General features: G+C 50.5%; 1 protein-coding gene across 2 annotated transcripts in view; it reads left to right on the top strand.

Annotated features, from left to right (window-relative positions):
- PLXDC1 (plexin domain containing 1) overlaps nt 1-18,178 on the top strand; it is a 65,900-nt gene that overhangs the window by 33,120 nt on the left and 14,602 nt on the right. For both annotated transcript variants that reach the window (XM_070479381.1, XM_070479380.1), the window contains exons 7-9: nt 1,571-1,670; nt 10,675-10,770; nt 15,638-15,719. In XM_070479381.1, the coding sequence (XP_070335482.1) occupies nt 1,571-1,670; nt 10,675-10,770; nt 15,638-15,719 (278 nt within the window). The remainder of the gene's footprint in view (nt 1-1,570; nt 1,671-10,674; nt 10,771-15,637; nt 15,720-18,178) is intronic.

The following is an 18,178-nucleotide window of genomic DNA, read 5'->3' as shown; positions in this document are numbered from 1 at the left end:
GAACGTGTAGGAGTTAAGGAAGCAAAGAGGAGGGTGAAGTGTGTTCTGGGAGGGAGCAAAGCATACACAAAGGCTCTGTGGCAGGACTGAGCCTGGCTGGTATAAAGCACTCAGAGAAGGCGGCCTAGGGATTTCCCTGGCAGTCCAGTGGTTAAGTGCAGGTGGTGTGGGTTCCATCTCTGGTTGGGGAGCTAAGATCCTACATATCTCCCGGCTAAAAAAGCAAAACATAAAACAGAAACAATATTGTAACAAATTCAATAGTATAGTACAGTTCAGTCACTCAGTCATGTCCGACTCTGCGACCCCATGAATCGCAGCATGCCAGGCCTCCCTGTCCATCACCAACTCCCGAAGTTTACTCAAACTCATGCCCATCGAGTCAGTGATGCCATCCAGCCATCTCATCCTCTGTCGTCCCCTCCTCCTCCTGCCCCCAGTCCCTCCCAGCATCAGGGTCTTTTCCAATGAGTCAACTCTTCGCATGAGGTGGCCAAAGTACTGAAGTTTCAGCTTTAGCGTCAGCCCTTCCAATGAACACCCAAGACTGATCTCCTTTAGGATGGACTGGTTGGATCTCCTTGCAGTCCAAGGGACTCTCAAGAGTCTTCTCCAACACCACAGTTCAAAAGCATCAATTCTTCAGTGCTCAGCTTTCTTCACAGTCCAACTATTACATCCATACATGACCACTGGAAAAACTATAGCCTTGACCAGACAGACCTTTGTTGGCAAAGTAATATCTCTGCTTTTTAATATGCCATCTAGGTTGGTCATAACTTTCCTTCCAAGGAGTAAGCGTCTTTTAATTTCATGGCTCCAGTCACCATCTGCAGTGATTTTGGATCCCCCAAAAATAAAGTCTGACACTGTTTCCACTGTCTCCCCATCTATTTCCCATGAGGTGATGGGACCAGATGCCATGATCTTAGTTTTCTGAATGTTAAGCTTTAAGCCAACTTTTTCACTCTCCTCTTTCACTTTCATCAACAGGCGTTTTAGTTCCTCTTCACTATCTGCCATAAGGGTGGTGTCATCTGCATATCTGAGGTTATTGATATTTCTCCCGGCAATCTTGATTCATAAAGACCTTAAAAATGGTCCACATCCAGAAAAAAAAAAAAAATCTTGAAAAACACCACTCTGGCTTGAAAGTGGAGAGCAGAGGGCTGGGACTCAGAGGAGATGCTGGGAGATGATGCAAGAGAATGGGCCAGCTTGGAGTAGGATGGGGGTGATGGAGAGAACTGGATCGATTTGAGAGCCTGTTAGCAGGCTAGTCAACAGGATTGGAGATGTATTTGACAGAGGAGGAGGGAAATGAAAGGAAGCCGGAAGAGGCTGGGGGTGACTCCTCCATGGAGGTGCCATTCACAAAGAGGAAGAAAAGAAACAGGAAATGTGTTTGGAGATGATGTGGGGAAGATTTGGAGTTTGGATGGGCACGTTGGGTTTGAGATGTCTGAGCCCTGCAGGAGGCAGTGCCCACCAGTGGATGGGTCTGAAGCTCCAAGGAGAGCTGGTCCAAGAGTGTTTGGGGGTTAGACGGAGCCTCTTCTTCCCCCTGCAGATCCCTATACCCGTCCTGGAAATCAGCTCGTCCCAGCACCCTGTCAAAGCAGGCCTGTCAGATGCCTTCATGATTCTCAATCCATCCCCAGATGTACCAGGTGAGACCCCAGGGGCCCACAGAGATCCCTGGATGGGGCTGGACTCAGCTCAGATTGAGCCAGGCTGGTGGGGGAAGTGGCTGGGGGGTGGGGAGAGTTAAGTGGGAACTGAGGGAAGAAAAGGGGCAGAATGACTTCCAACTTCTCTTCGTTCGAGCTGAGGAACAATTTTTCCAATAAAATCTCCAGTGGGAGGCACTTCTCTGGTGGTAGAGGGGAGTGGGGAGCCAGGGCCCTTCCACTCAGCATACCCTCCACTTAGAAAATCTCCAAATTAGGGTTTATTAGTCCTCCCAGAACACAACCATAATTGCCTCCCAAACCCAGATGATAGAAGGAGCATCGCAGGGGGCTTCAGGAGGCAGGAAAATTAGATTTCTCTCCTGTCCCTGATCCCTGTCCCCCAATTCCCCTTCCTGGAGGCAACCGGAGGCAACCAGATCCACCAGGATATTTCTAGAGCTACAAGCCTTCAGGTACGTATACATAAGTATATTTAACATAAACAATGGCATATGATGTCCTCTGTTCTGCTCCTGAACAAAGTATATCCTGCCCATCTTTCTGGATCACTCTTTTTAATAACTGTACACCCCTTACATGGATGTACCTTAATTGAACCAGTCCCCTGGGCCCAGACTTTTCAGTTGTTTCAATCTTTGATTACAACAAATAATACTGCAGTGAATATTCTTGCAAATAGGTACTTTTATGCTCTTGTGTGAGTATTTCCATAAGATTAATTGCCATCACTTCACCTGTCCCTCCGCTGTCCCCTCTCCCACCCCCAAACTCCCAGCACTCTAGGGAGTAGCTCAGACCCTGCTAATTCGTTGGTTAAAACCCATACTGAGCGAGTTACTAAAGAGTTTCAGTATCACCCTGATTGTATTAGTTAGCTACTGCTGCATAACAGACTTCCCTTGTGGCTCAGACTGTAAAGCATCTGCCTACAATGCAGGAGACCCGGGTTCAATCACTGGGTTGGATTGTGACAAAACTTAGAGGCTTAAAACATTATCTCATAGTTTCTGTGGATCAGAATACAAAGCATGACTTAACTGGGTCCTCTGGTTTAGGCTCTTTCACAGGCTGCTCTCAAGGTGGTTGCTAGGGTTGCCTCGGTGACTGTTGGGGGGCCATCTAAGAGCTTTCATGTGGTTGTGACAAGATCAGTTCCCCCTTCAGTTCTGGCTGCGTGAACCTCCCCATAGCACAGTTCATATGTGGCAGCTGGCTTCCATCAGAGCAGGCAAGGAAGACAGCAGTAGAGGGTGAGCAAGAGGGAAGCCAGAGCCTTCTCATAACTTCATCACTTTTGCCACTTTCTGCTGGTTGGAAGGAAGTTCCTAGGTCCAGCCCACACTCGAGATGGGATTAAACAGGGTGTGAATCCCAGGAGGCAGGGATCACTGGGGCCATTTAGGGGCACACTGATTACAACCTCATCCCTAGATTCTGAGCTTACAGTTATCTTACTGGATTATCCTGCAGCACTGTAAATGAAGTCTGTGCATTTGTCTCTTTCTAAACGAAGACAAGGAGCCTCAGAGAGGTGGCGTGACACAGCTCTGAGGGTTAGAACTGAAACCCAAATCTTCTGTATTTTAAACCCTAGTGTCCACCGTTGAGGCTTTCCAAATCCGACCAACTCCCACTCCATCCAGAGTGGGGAATTCTTCCCTCCTCAGTTCCCCAAACACCCAGAGCACTGTGTGCACACACCCAGGCTGTTTTACAGGAAGAGCTGTTCTTGGTATCCATGCCTCCCTGCGCCTCACCACCGCCCTGTTTTACGCACCTCGGGGGTGGGGTCTGTGCCTCCCTCACAGGCCCTGTGCCCAGTGGCAGAGTCTCAGGAAATGTGTGTTGATCCAGCTGTAGAATGAGGGTGAGTGAGAGGAAGTCAGATCCCCCAAGAGTGTCTGCCTCTGAGGCTCCTCTGTGGTTCTAGAATGAAAGGCTGTTTTAGAGCAAGCCAGGGAGATGTGGGGAGGTGTGGTAATGAGGGGCGAGGGAGGAAGCAGAACCCACCTGAAATAACAGGAGGGCGGCTGTGCCTGTTCTGTGAGACCTGGAGGCGATACAAGGGCTGTTGTGGGAGCGGCTAGATCACGTGACTCCAGCTGTGGTTCATGAGGCGCTGAGTCCACCAGTCAAGGGAAACCCACGCTGACTCTAGACGCTGCCCAGCAGCTCCCAGCCTCCAGCTCCCTGCCCCCTGTCCACCTACTCCTTGTTGTCACTGCCAAACAGAGCCGATCTTGTCCTTCCCTGGTTCCTTATGGCCCAAAGCACTAATTCAGAGTTCTTAGTGTGGCACTTGGGGCCTACACAGCTGGGCATAGCCTACTGTTTTATTTTTCTTTCAGTGTTATTGAGTCATATCCAACTCTTTGCAACCCTATGGACTGGAGCCCTCCAGGCACCTCTGTCCATGGGGATTTTCCAGGCAAGAATATTGGAGTTGGTTGCCATGCCTTTCTCCAGGGGATCTTCCCAACCCACGGGTTGAACCCAGATCTCCCGCATTGCAGGTGGAGTCTTCACCATCTGAGCCACCAGGGAAGCCATATAGCACTGTGTAACTTTCAGGCGTTATAGCATAAGGATCTGACTTACATATATCGTGAAATGATTACAGTAAGTTTAGTCAACATCTCCATCTCATGAAAATGCAAAATTAAAGAAAAAAAATTGATTTTTTTCCTTGTGATGAAAACTCTTAGGATTTATTCTTTTAATAACTTTCATAGATAACATACAACAGTGTTAATTATATTTTCTCACATGTGTTATGGGCACAGCCTACCTTTACGGGCTGGCCTCTGAACCCTCCTGTCAACCACTACTCTATCCAGTCAGCACTGGTCTGCATGCCCTGTGTTCCCCAAACATGCCAAGGGGGAATCTGCATCTTTCTGATGCAGTTCCTCATGTAAAATGCCACCCCCCACCCTTTTACCACTTGGCAAAATCCTGCTTATTCATTGGTCCAGCTTCCTCCATGCAGCAAAATTCATGGCTTCCTCCTCCATCCTCTGGGTACTTTCTTAAGAGCTTTAATATAGAACTCATGACACCATCCTGCCTCATTCCTCTTCTCCCCAACTAGCTGTGAGCTCTCTGGGGCTCCAGCACTTAGCCCAGTGCCTGCAGCAGGGCAGGTGCTCAAAAAATGGGCTCCAGAACGGGTGCTGAAGAGACTGGGTGTGCTAGAGACCGTGTGCTCTGCCCTCTGGTGACCCCAAGTCAGAACAGAACCTGACATCTGAGTTTAGGGGTGAGTGCTCTGATAACTGCATCTCTTTCTGTCAGAGACTTTTCGGCTTGGGGATCAGGCGCGGACTTGAACACTGAGGTGTGGTTGAAGTAGATCATGTGTATGCCTTTTTCTAGGGCAGTATCCCTGGCCTTCATTGGATTTTAAAATAGGCTACAACTCCTGCTTTTCAGAGTGATGGCTTTTATGTGGCTGAGAGATCAGATTCCTCTGGGTCTGATAGTCAACTCAGCAAATAGGGAATTTATTTGAATTTGGTTGAGATGCAAATATTGGGTTGGCCAAGAAGTTCGTTTGGGTTTTTTCCATAAGATGTTATATGGAAAATGGACTTCTTGGCCAACCCAATAACAATACATTTCAAAAAACCATGATAGAAGTTCAGGGAGAGGCCTTTGGTCCACAGACAATGTCACTGTGATCGTCACTGTGGATATTCCTGTTGTCCCAACCCACCTGTCCTATAGAATAGGTGATATCCCTGCCCTGGCACCCAAGCTTGCCTCCTCCCTGCCTGGGGTGCTGTGAGGAGTGGCATTTACTCCTCACTATTCAAGAATCCCCCAGCCACTGAACCATGTCTTGGAGACTCTCTCCTTTCCCCAGGCTCCCAACACTTTCCTCCCACCCCTGTCTGAAGGTGGAGGGAATTCTGCACAGTCTCATTCCTGGGATTGAGGGAGGAAAACAGGCAGAGTTTCTCTTACCATCACTTCCTTGCAGAAACTGCTCTGCAGGCTTTGGAGCAGAGAGTCTGCAGAATGTGCTTTGTTGCGGAGAAAAGATTCAGATTAGTAGCGTCTGTTTGCAGAAGCAGGCAAAACATACAGAGTAGTTGATACACTCTTTATTTGACTGGAGGGGGTTCCAGAAGTCAATATAATTTCCTCTATTCATTTAAGAAACCCTTTCTGTCACGGACAGTATAAAAGCAACTTTAGGGTCTCCAATATCAAAACTGACAGATTCTGAATTAATGGAATCAATTAATGAGGATTTCCTTATTAAAAGCTCCAAATGGCAACCTGCCCCTTGGCTGGCCCCAGAATGGCCTTGGATGGCCCAAGCACTAGAACCTTCTCCTGTTCCAGAACCTTCCTTTCGTTTCAAAGGCAAACTTGAGAAATGTGGCAGAGGCCCGAGCTGCACCTTGGTGCTGGGTGGGGAGGGGAGGCCCCGGAACTGACGGCAGAGGAGTGAGAAGGCCCAGCCAAGTAAGGGCATGGGAGGGGGTATCGTCACCGTATCTGGCCCATTTCGTCATCTCTCTGCTCCTGATGAAGGATCCTCCATGGTACCGTTTGTTGGAGCTTTTTATCCATCCTGGTGCCCTCCCCCAAGCCCGCCCCCATGACCCTGATTTTTACTTTTATTTTCTGTTTTTCCTTCTACTCTGCTCCCTGAGCGTTGCCTTTTCTTGTCTCCTCTCCTCTCTCAGTCCCTTTTCTACTGTACATCTGTGCAGAGGGGCCTCCCCCGCTGGGCTGCAGGCTCCTTGGGATATAGGAATCTCACTGTATTTATCTCTGGGGTCCCCTACTGAGGCTAAGTCATGATTATTAAATGGATAACTGAATGAGCAGAGGCAGATGTGAATGAGTAAATGCAGAATTCCTGCTGATCCACCATCTTCCATTTTTTTGTATGGTAGCCACCATCTCGGAGGGAAGTTTTGTGGCTGGATCTGTCAGTCTGATTTCTTCTGACCAAACTAACCCTCACCCACTGGTGTCTGGTGTGCAAACAAAACGGGACATGCCAAGCTCTCCTTTGAGCCACGGACATCTCTTGATTGCATGGCAGGGCTCTCTGGGTCTGGATCTTAGCATTTCTGAATGTTTGATGAGTGGAAGCAGAGATAACACAGAAGGTCTCAAACTGCCCGGAATGCGGCTCTGGGGCGGCCACCATCTCAGTTCCGGGAGGGATCTGTTGGTTATGCAGACGGACGTCATCATCTTTGGGCGAGCCCCAGATGTTGGCAAGATAATCCAAATGCAAGTAACACAGACTGGGATACTAAGGGTTCTGTTTATTGAGAAATAAAAGTCTTACCAAATCAGATACTTAAACAAGTACAAGTTGGCCGCTGAAGTGAGCAAATATTTTTAGTCAGAGATATGTTTCCATCCACCCACCCTCCTCCCCCTTCTTACCACACACATCTCCCCTTCCCTGCTGGTGGGGCTGTGCTGGGTTTTGGAGGATATATCCCATTATCTCTGGCTGCAACCTCACTTGAGGCACATACCCACTCCCCAGCTGGCTGGTGGGGAGACCCATCCCTAGATTCTGGGGTAAGGTTTACTGGGAGCCCCACCTTCCCCAGCTGCTGCTTGCTCCTCTCTATCCCTAAAATCAACTCTCTTGACAAGTTCATGCATCTCTCTTCATGCCTCAACACTGACCCCTTTGTCCTCCTATTTCACCTTCCTTCTAACCGAGGTTTGATTCCTGGGTCGGGAAAATCCACTGGAGAAGGATAGGCTACCCACTCCAGTATTCTTGGGCTTCCCTTGTGGCTCAGCTGTTAAAGAATCCCCCTGCAATGTGGGAGACCTGGGTTTGATCCCTGGGTTGGAAAGACCCCCTGGAGAAGCGAAAGGCTACGCACTCCAGTGTTCTGGCCTGGAGAATTCTATGGACTGTATAGTCCATGGGGTCACAGAGAGTCGGACACAACTGAGCAACTTGCACTTTCACTTTCACTTTTCTAACTGAGAGCTAGCCCTCCCCTACAGCGCTGTAGATAGAGACACCCTGGAAGCCAATTCTCCTCCTGCTTTAAGCTCTAAACTTTGGAAGGGTCTGGCTTTCTGTGGCCCATTGGGGGCAGCCCTTTTGAGAAAGGCCGTACTCTATAGTGGGCTGGGGAGGAAAGGCATTCTTCCTTTGTGCCGTGGGCTGAAGTTATGATAAATTACTAGGGTTTTCCTGACTATTTATAAGCCATTCATTCATTCACAGTCCTTTCTCAAGACCCCGTTGTATGCCAGGCCTGGCGCAAGGGGCTGGGGGACAGAGACGTATAACTTGCAGGCTCTGCCCTTGGGGAGCTCACAGTCTCAGGGGGTGGGTGGCCAGCAGAGTAAATGTTTGTGAAGCGGGTGACACTGGATGGGGCACGGGGGGCTGTGGAGCTCAGAGGAGGGGCCCCTAACTGCACCCCAGCTTGGGGGGTGTCTTCAAGGAGGACTTGTCATTTGAGTTGAGCCTTGACAGAAGAGACAGATTAAGGAATAAATGTTTACACAGAGTCTAGACTCCGGGGCCTCAGGCATCTTGGAAGACCTGGAGTTTCACATTTACTTTTATCCTATTCCATTTTGGTGTTGAAGGGGGTGATTTTTTAGGAGAGTTGGCCCCTGGGGGTGGTGGGTGGGATGGAGCTGCGAAAGGCTGCCTGGAAGTTCCCCATCCTCCTAAGATCTCACGTGGCCCGGGCTCAGTCGAAGCCCAGGCCACCTTTGCAGAGAAGTTGGTGTCACACAGAGAGTGCCCTACCACACCTGTGGGCTGTTGGGTGAATTGAAAATTGGAGCCTCTTTTGAGCAGATAATCTCTCACCTCAATCTCTTTCAGACCCACCCCAGCTTGGCAAGGGGCCTTGCTTATATCAAAAAAGTCTGTGTGTGTGTGTGTGTGTGTGTGTGTGCACATGCAGGTGCTCACACACACATGTGACTGTGTGTGTATGTGTCTGTGTGTGTGTGCAGGTGCTCACATGTGCACATGTGTGTGGGTGGTACTCACATTTCAAGTGCAGACCTTTGAGGTGGGGCTGCAGATTCCTCTTTAGTCCAGGGGAGCTGTGGCCCCCGGCGCCAGAGCAGTTTCCTTTGTGTTGCACAGAACGTCTCAAGGACATTCTGTGGTTGCAGACGTTTCAGGGACAGAGGCGTCCCCAGGCTCTGCTGCAGAGAGGAGAGCACAGTAGGACGAGAGCATGCTTTGGGGTCATCACCTGGGGTTCAATCCTGGCTTAAGCAGGAGGGAACTGTTCTAAGACTGAGGAGGTGGTAGCTGCTCAGTCGTGCCTGGCTCTTTGTGACCCCAAGGACTGTAGCCCACCAGGCACCTCTGTCCGTGGAATTCTCCAGATGTGGTTTGCCATTCCCTTCTCCAGGGGGTTTTCCCGACCCAGGGATCGAACCCAGGGTCTCCTGCATTGCAAGTCAATTCTTTACTGTTTGAGTCAAACTATAGATTGAGGATAAATAGATGATAGAAACATAACTGAAATGTTCTTTTGAGCAGTATATGCTGCCCTAGATTCTTTATTCAGATCGGGGTGCCCAGTGGCTGCCCAGGACACCCTCCTTTTCGTGGAATACTGAAGGAGCCCAAAGAACCAAAAGAAGAGCCAACACCTGGGAGCAGAGGACCAGGGCAGGTCTGGGGACTCCAGGGACTGGGATGCCACCGGTACTCCGTGCTTCTTTCCACAAGGCGGCTTCATCCTCTAACTTTCCCTGTGAGACTGGAGCTGTGGCCATTCATGGACACTGAGCTTGCATCTTCTCAGCATTGTTACTAGAGTGCAAAGGGCAGCCTGATTACAATTAAAAAGTCCCAGGGAAAGTCTCTGATTGGTCCAACTTCATCAGATGCCCAACCCTGGACCAATCTCTGTTGGCCAAGGAGGCAGAGTCGTGAAAGAAGATACAGTACAGACCACATGTAGGAAGGGGCTGGGGCCAGTTCCTTCTGTTTCCAGAAGGTAGAAGGGGTCCTGGGTAGGCGAAATACTAAGTGGGAAATACTGTGTTCTTTCCCCTCGTGGAAAAATTCATTCATGAAACTCAGCTGCTTGCAGCCTGTCTTTTGGAGCTGAAGGAAACCAATTGCAAGTCATGGTTCTTCGGTGGGCCTGGGGGAAATATCAGAGCATCTCAGACTGCCATTTTAGGAAAAGTCTTTCTACAATTCCAGCTTTTTACTCGCAAGGGTGTTGGGGCAGATGTTAATGTTTTTCCACTTCACAGACAAGAAACTGAGGCCCTAAGGGTATCCAACTTGTCAGGAGCAGAACTCAACTCAGAATTCAGGTCTTATGACTCTGAGGTCCGTTAGGAAGTTTCTGCAGGGACTGAGGCAGAATGTCAACCTGGTTCTGGCCCTTGAACCATCAAGGAGGGGAGAGGATCTCCAAGGTCAGCCTGTCCATCTGCAGACATTCGCAGAGCACTCAACTGTGGGTCAGGTTCAGGACCAGATGATCACAGTTGAGTGCTCCCCACCCTCCAAATTGACCATCATGACCACATAATGCAAGGAGTGCAGTGGGAAGAGGGCCTGGGGCAAAGGGGGTAATAGGAGGGAGCTGGTCAAGGGGGGCTGCTCAGAGGAAGAGGCCCTGAGCTAGATCTGAAAGAGTGAGCTAGACAAGAAGAGAAAGGGTGGAACAGTGTGATGGGTCAGGGGGACAGCAGCTTTGAAGGCACAAAGGGTAGACTCCTGTGTTCTGGCCCCAGCAACAGCTGGGCCGCTGCATTGTCAACCTGCTTATGACATAGAGCTCGCTGCTCAAAGTCAACTCCCATCCTCTTGTCTCTCCACAGTTTCAACATCATCATCCCGGGATGATGGTTTTACTTCCTGCTCTCAGGGACTGCATACTGACTCCTGGTTCCTCTCACTACAGTCTCCTGCCCCCCTGTCAGGCTCCAGGTCCCAAAGCCTGTGAAGTGCTCCCGATGACAGGCTCTGCCTCTGTTTCAGAATCTCGGAGGAGGACCATCTTTGAATACCACCGTGTGGAGCTGGACCCCAGCAAGGTCACCAGCACATCTGCCGTGGAGTTCACCCCATTGCCAAGTAAGTAGGGCTTGTCCCCGCTGATGGAAGAGAGGCATGCCGCCATCCTGGCAAGAGCACTGAAGTCAGACTGAGTTCCATCTCAGGCTCACCAGGGTCACCTATCTCGATATGGCCACGTGACTTCTCTGGGCCTCCATTTCTCATTTGTAACATGGGCCTCACACTGCCTCCTTCCCAGGGCTATGGTATGAGTGAGAACCGCACTAGTTAGAGCTAAGGATGCAAATGAAAGTCCAGACACTAACTGGCACATCCCAGGCCCAGGGCATGGCTTGTGCTTTATATATGCCAGCTGCTGTTATTAACAGGCTTCCCCGGTGGCTCAGAGATAAAGAGTCAGCCTGCAGTCCAGGAGCTGCAGGAGACACAGGATTGATCCCTGGGTCTGGAAGATCTCCTGGAGGAGGGCATAGCAACTCATTCTAGTATTCTTCCCTGGAGAATCCCATGGACAGAGGAGCCTGGTGGGCTACAGTCCATGGGGTCGCAAAGGGTCAGATACGACTGAAGTGACTTAGCACGCAGGCGCTGTTATTAACATGTAATTGTAACCCAGGAAAGAGATACCTCTGATAACTTGGATTGAGCACATAGAAAAGATAATACAGGAACTGAATGGAACCATAAGTTTATCACTGCATTTTCTTTAGAGGAGGTGTGATGCTGGCATCCACAGGCAGAAGGCAGTGTCGGGATTTAGCCAGCAGCCCTCCAGGATCCAGGGGGCTGGGTCCTGTCACTCTTCTGCACCTTGCTCACCTGCTGTTGAAGGCACGCCATGGTGGAGGCCCCCCGCTGCTGCTTCGGAACCTGAGGGATCCAGTCAGGGCAGATTGGGAGAGTGAGGGAAGGACAGTGCTTCCTGTTCATATATATATATTTATTTATTTATTTATTTATTTATTTATTTATATAAACTGCACCAGGTCTTTTATGTGACTCATGAGCTTCAGTAGTTATGGCACATGTGTTTAGTTGTGGCATGTGGGATCTAGTTCCCTGACCAGGGATTGAACCCAGGTCCCCTGCATTGGCAGCATGGAGTCTTAACCACTGGACCACCAGAGAAGTTGCCACCCGCCCCCCCCCCCCCATGCTTATATTTCTAAAGACAGGTTTAATTTTCTCTCCTGTTTCATGATACCTCCCAGCTTCCCTCTGGAGCCATGGCTTTCTCCCTGCCTTCTGGGATGGTTCTTGCCTCCCTCCTCTTCCTTTTCCGTGGAGGTTTTGGGAGCAGGGGGTGAAGAAAGAAGAGGAGGAGAAAGGGTCTTCTCAATGCTAGGCCATGTCCCAGCAGGTGTCCTCCTCTGATGCCTAGGGACAGGACTGGGACCCCTGGGGTCCCAGTCGCCCTCCCAGTCGCCTTCCCTCTGGGCAGAGCTTCCTCTACGACTGGTGAGAGCAAACCTTGAGTTCCAGGAATGACTAAACTACATTTGGGAGCAAGGACATCCAAGGGCAGGGCTAATCAGCCAGGCAGAAGTAGTGAAACATCCTGGGAGTGCGTTTCTGGGACACGTCTGTACATTTAAGCCTCTTCCCACCCCTCCAGTGAATTTTGTGAGCATTTAATAGCACACAGGACATCTGAAATGCAGATGAAAGTAAAGGTCAGTGGGTTTTTTTAATGTCTCATGAGGCTCCTAGAGATTTTTCTCAGTTTGACTGGAGCCGTTTAAGGAGCCTCCAGAATCATTCATTGGGAATGACCAGGTCACAGGCTCCCATGTCCAGGAGGGAATTGCTACCAAAGCTGTGTTTTAAACTCCTGAAAGCTGGTTTGCCTTGTTCTCAGAAAACTCTGCACCCCACAGCCCCAGGTTTTCTCCCTTACCTTTGGGGGTGGGGGGAACTTAGCCAAAATTCTTCCAGAGGTGTGGCTCTTTAAGCCATTACACTCCATGGACAGTCCTTCTTCTAGAAGAGACTCCTGAAAAGGTGGCCTGGTGTAAAGGTGGAAGCTGGGGAAGAGGGTCTCCCAGGGGGACCTCAAGGCTAGGAGCTCAGGTTCTCAGCTTAGACAGATCTTGGTTCAAACCCAGATCTGCCTCTCTTAGCTCAGTGACTCTCTCCAAGCCTCGGGTTCCTCCTCTATAAAATGGGGATGAGAGCAACTCTATATCGATTCCATAAACTTTTGTTAACTGCCTACCACCTGCGGGGCACTGCTGTAGACTCTCGGGGTACACCAGAGAAGAAAATAGCCAGAGCGCTGTCATTCTGGGGTCAGGCCAGTCCCTGCTTATTTTCTGCCTGCCGTGTTCCCTCCACCCTTGCAAAGCCTGCAAAGCCCTGGTAGATGAAAGGACACACTGCCCCCTGCAGCCAGTCCCTCCCAGAAGGCAACTGAAGGTGACCACGCTGTGCCCGAAGAAGCTTTTCTTCCCCTCACCGAGGGCTGGTTCCCAGATGCTGCCTTGCTGGGGGTCCACTGAATGCAGACTGGTTCCCTAATTAATGGATTGTGGTCCAGGCCCATGAAAACCCACAGAGTAAAGAAATGCCTGTTGAGTAAGTGGTCATTTTCTGTGGTTAGCCGTCACTTCTTGCTGCTACCAACGTGTTCTGTTCAGCTGCTCATCAGATGAGTCCTCAGACTGCATACAGTTATTCCGGGTCAGTGCCTGTCTGTCCTTATAATAAAATGCATGGATTTTGTGGCAGCTGCTTGCCACTCCAAGGTTATTTAAGTGGGCAGCATTTGAGTGAGTGAATGACTCTTAAAATCCAGCTCCCATCCTTCCTGCTCCCCTGGCCCTCTCTGCTTTTCTGGCTGGCTGATGACAGAAGGGATCCGCACACCCTCCAGCAGCCACTTCCACTAACTTCCCTGCTTTCTCCCCTGCCTTGCCCAGCGAGGCCCCAGCTGCCTTTCCTCCCCATTCCTACCACCTTCCACCTCTCCACCCTGCAGAGTGCCACCTGCTGTTGGGAGCACCCTGGAACCTACTCCTCCTGGGCCTCTGCACAGAGGGGGTCCCTCTGCTTGGACTTCTCCCCCAGGAGAGTTGCCTGCTGGCTTCCCTTCTCTGCATCTCCTCAGAGGCCTTCCCCAGCCTCCCTGAGTAAAACACACCCCCCACGTGTTCTGCTCCCCTTTTCTCCTAGCCCTTCTCACCACTGGAAGCCCCAGTGAAATGTGTTAGTCACTCAGTCGTGTCCCCATGGACTATAGCCCATCAGGCTCCTCTGTCCATGGACTTCTCCAGGCAAGACTACTGGAGTGTGTTGCCATTCCCTTCTCCAGGGGATCCTCCCGACCCAAGAATCAAATCTGGGTCTCCTGTATTGCAGGCAGTTTCTTTACTGTCTGAGCCAGCAGGGAAGCCCAGGCGGAGCCCTAGCGTGGATCTTCTTGTCTGTATATTTGTTGACCATCTCCTCCATTTGCTTGCAGGCTCCCTGCAGGCAGTACTTCTGGCTTTTCCTGTTCACACTGCATCTCCAGGGGCAGTACTGGGCCCTTGATAGATGCTCAATTAATATTTGTTGAAAGAATGAATGAATGAATGAGCACCTGAGAGCAATGATGGACCAGAGTCGATAACAAGTGTCATTCACTGGCTCCCCATGTGGCCAACACTGTTAGAAACCCTCTCATAGCTGGCCTACCACACAGACAGCATCCTTATCCCTCTATTACAAATGGGGTACTGAGGCACCAAGAGGTCAGGTGACTTTCCAGGGAAGATTTAAGCCCATTTGAGCAGAGGTCAGCACATTCCCTGGGACTAGCTCACTTCCAAGAGGAGAGGGAGAGGAAAGGAATGGAATCCCATATGCCTGGATTACTCTTGAAAACGCAGAGCCCAGACTTCCCTGGGAGGAGGTGGACAGGCCATGAGTGGGTGTCTGATGGCAATTCTGCCACATGGAGTCATCAGGAGTGGGGAGCGCTAGCTGGTCAAACCAGGACATGTAAAATCCTTTCAAGTGATAGAAGACAGCACAACTGTATTATAAACACTAAATTTGCTTAGAGACTCGATCTTAATTGTTTCCGGCCCTGGAAGAAACGATACTGATGTGGAGTGACGGAGGCGTTAGCGAAGTCTACCATGGTCATCGTACAGCAATATAAATGGATAAAATCAATGGGCTGTACACCTGAAACTTACATGATGTTGTTTGTCAAATATATCTTGATTTTAAAAAAATCCTTTTCAACCCTGTAAATTGTAGGCAACAGGCCAGAAGTCTAACTTCCCAGACTAAGTGTGATTCCTTGTACATCCTTACGACACCCTGTAATCTTCCTTTGTAAACCATATCACAATGATAATTATGTAGATATTTTTGTTTGATGATCTGCTTAGTATCTGTCTTCCCGTGTGACTGTAAGGCCCAGGAAGGCAGGTACCAGGTCTAGCAGCTACCTGGCTAGCAGCAGCTCAGGGCTTGATCCGCTGGTGACAAAAGGAAGAAAGGAAGTAGGGAAGTGGGGACAGGGAGGGAGGGAAGAAGGAAGGGTAGAGAGGGAGAGTCGGAGAATCAAGGCTGGACTCAAATGTGTGTTAGTTGCTCATCATCTCCAACTCTTTGACCCCATCGACTGTAGCCCACCAGGCTCCTCTGTCCATGGGATTCTTCAGGCAAGAATGCTGGAGTGGGTCACCATTTCCTTCTCCAAGAGGTCTTCCCAACCCAGGGGTCAAACCTAGATCTCCCACTTCCAGGCAGATTCTTTACCATCTGAGCCACCAGGGAAGGACTCAAGTGAGGGTGGCATTATAAACTTCTAGGGTCCCTGCTGATCAGAGCCTCCGGAGTTCTGTAAGGACCTGGCATTCAGGGAAGTCGCACCTTTTGGAGGTCTGTGGAGGGACTAGTGCTGAGCGACTCCTGCCTTCTCTCTTCGCAGCCTGCCTACAGCATCGGAGCTGCGACGCCTGCATGTCCTCAGACCTGACCTTCAACTGCAGCTGGTGCCACGTCCTCCAGAGGTGTGTACAGGCTCACCCTCTGGTGCCCACAGGCAGACTGTGCGGGGGGCAGAGGGTGGCACCGCCCTGCTCCCTGCCTCAGGTCTCAGGGCCGACATGTGTAACTTTGGCCAGTGCTACTCCGACGCTTAGGACAAGAATATTATGGTAGTGAGTGTCTCCCTGAGGCTTGTGACCCATCAAGGTGACTATATGTCACCCTGAAGTGACTCTAGACTTTGGAAGGCCATTCAGAGATTCCAGCTACTGCAGCTCCCTCCTCACAGCCAGGGGCGTTGGTTCATCCTCTGGCAGGCCTTTTCCAAGAGTGGTCCACAGCTGTGAGCATCCCAGAATCAGCTAGGGCTTGAATTAAATGTGCAGATTCCTGGGGCCCACCCCCGGCCCCCTGCATCAGGGTCTTTCAGAAAGAAGTCAGGGAGCCTGCATTTTTACCTCATTGCCTCATCTGCAAGCAAGTGTGAGACCTGCCAGCTCAGGGGTGAGCCTAAGACCCACCGTCTATGAGCAAGAGCCCCACGATCCCAAAACCCCATCTCAAGACTGTTCTCAGGCTACAACAGGGTTCCCTGAAATCCAAGGGTGTGGACACTGCAGGCATCTGTGGAAAGCTGGGACAAGTTACAAAGCTGTGTTTGTTTGGTTTTGGAAGCAGGGAAAATTCTGGATGAGATTCAGTTTCAGGGATAAAGTTCTTAAATCCTACTCATCTTCTACTCCTTGTTCTGCAACCATTTCCTCACAGATTAGACTCAAAATTTGACCCCTGTTCTCCTGTCCAGGATAAATAAATGGTGGGGGACAGGGGGAATTGGGGGGAGGAAGACTTTCTTGGGGGATTAGAGCTCTCATGAGATTGGGAAGACCTGTGAACTCCAAGAACCTTGGAATCTTGAAACTTGTAAATTACAGAGGCTCTGAGTTCCGTGCAGCTGTCCTGTAACTGTCAGTATTTCCTGTGCTCCTTTCCAATGTCCTGGTGCAGAAATAAAAGGCACTGCCTTTACAGGCGGCCTGCCTAGCACACAAGGCATGGCTCAGGGCCAGGAGGAGAAAGGGGCCTCATCAGGTCTCCCAGCTGTTCTTCCCACCAGCTGTGCGCTTATTCACTCTCTTATGCCCTCAGTTTATTTTCCCTGTAAAATGGGCTGGGGTTATGTCATTCAGGGAGATGTGGGTGAGGAACATGCCTGTTATTTTAACTCCTCAAATACCAGATAGAATTTTTACAAAGTGTTCAGAGTCCTTCACATGAAAGGCACAGAGCCTCAGAGAACACACGGGGGAGACCCGAGATTGCGTCTTCCTGGCATGGGGACTTGCGGTGTGATCCATCTTGTACACTTTCAAGTGTGAGAGACCTATGTGAGTGTGAGGCGATAATCCAGATGACCTCAGATGAGCCCTGGAATGCTGCGTCCAGCTGCCACCATGTGACTCAGCATCGTCCAACAACAGCTGAGCCATGAGGACTGCATAATGGGTCAGACGAAAGCAAAACCCTAGCTTGCAACACCCCCACTTAATGCATATGCCCAAACCCAGAAAACCATGTCAATTTAATGAGAGTTGGTGAGGGGGAGGGCAGGGCCTTGGCTGTAGACATTGTCTTTGCTGGATTATGTCTACTAGAAGACAGAAAAGCTCCATCAGGGATCCTGTCCCCAGATGTACGTGGGCCTGGGCTCACCTGAGCCAGGCCTGTTCCTTCCTGACAGATCTCTGGAGCCTCAGCTGAGAGCTGACTCCAGATTCCTAAAAAGCCAGAGAGCAGGGCTGCTGCAGGGTGGCTGGCCACCATGGTCTCTCCCACCAACTGCTGCTTAAAATCCCCTCATGGTTCTTGGCTTCGCCTCCACCTGCTTTGCCCTCGGCAGCCTTGCAGAGCCTCCCTTCCCTGCATGGAGGGGCTGGATCTGACTCAGATGATTTCACTTATCATGCAGATATTTTCCTTTCATCCCACATTGTCCCCTAATGGCCCACCTTGGAGTCTGTGGGTGACCCTGACTCCAGAATTTGGCTCAGAAAATGAGGGTCATAACCCTTGCCTTACGGTGTCATCGCAAAGGTCCCGAGAGATGGCATAAGGGCAGCATGTGACTGGGGCAACACCTGGCATTCAGAAGACGCTCAAACAGTGGCCGTTTCTCATGCGTTTCTCCTTTGCGTCTGGGTTGGTTGGCCCCAGGCTTGGAATGGGATGCTTTTAGACCTATATCCAAGGCTCAGTCCTTGAAAGAACTGGTTAGTTTGGCCTAAAGGAAACTTCAGTTCCCAGCTCCCAACAGTGCCCCTGGTCTTCCACGCCTTGAAGGAGGGGGGCATGGAGGACCCGAGAGAGGGGGCTGTGGACGGCTCCGCTCGGTGTCCCTGCTACAGGAGGAGCAGCTCAGAGGCGTCTTCAGAAGGAAGGACTGACAGAGCCTGGACGCCTCTGCCTCGCCAGGTCTTGGACA

This window comes from Odocoileus virginianus, chromosome 17, assembly GCF_023699985.2.
Source record: "Odocoileus virginianus isolate 20LAN1187 ecotype Illinois chromosome 17, Ovbor_1.2, whole genome shotgun sequence".
Taxonomy (NCBI): domain Eukaryota; kingdom Metazoa; phylum Chordata; class Mammalia; order Artiodactyla; family Cervidae; genus Odocoileus; species Odocoileus virginianus.
This window is presented reverse-complemented; position numbering and strand designations above follow the sequence as displayed.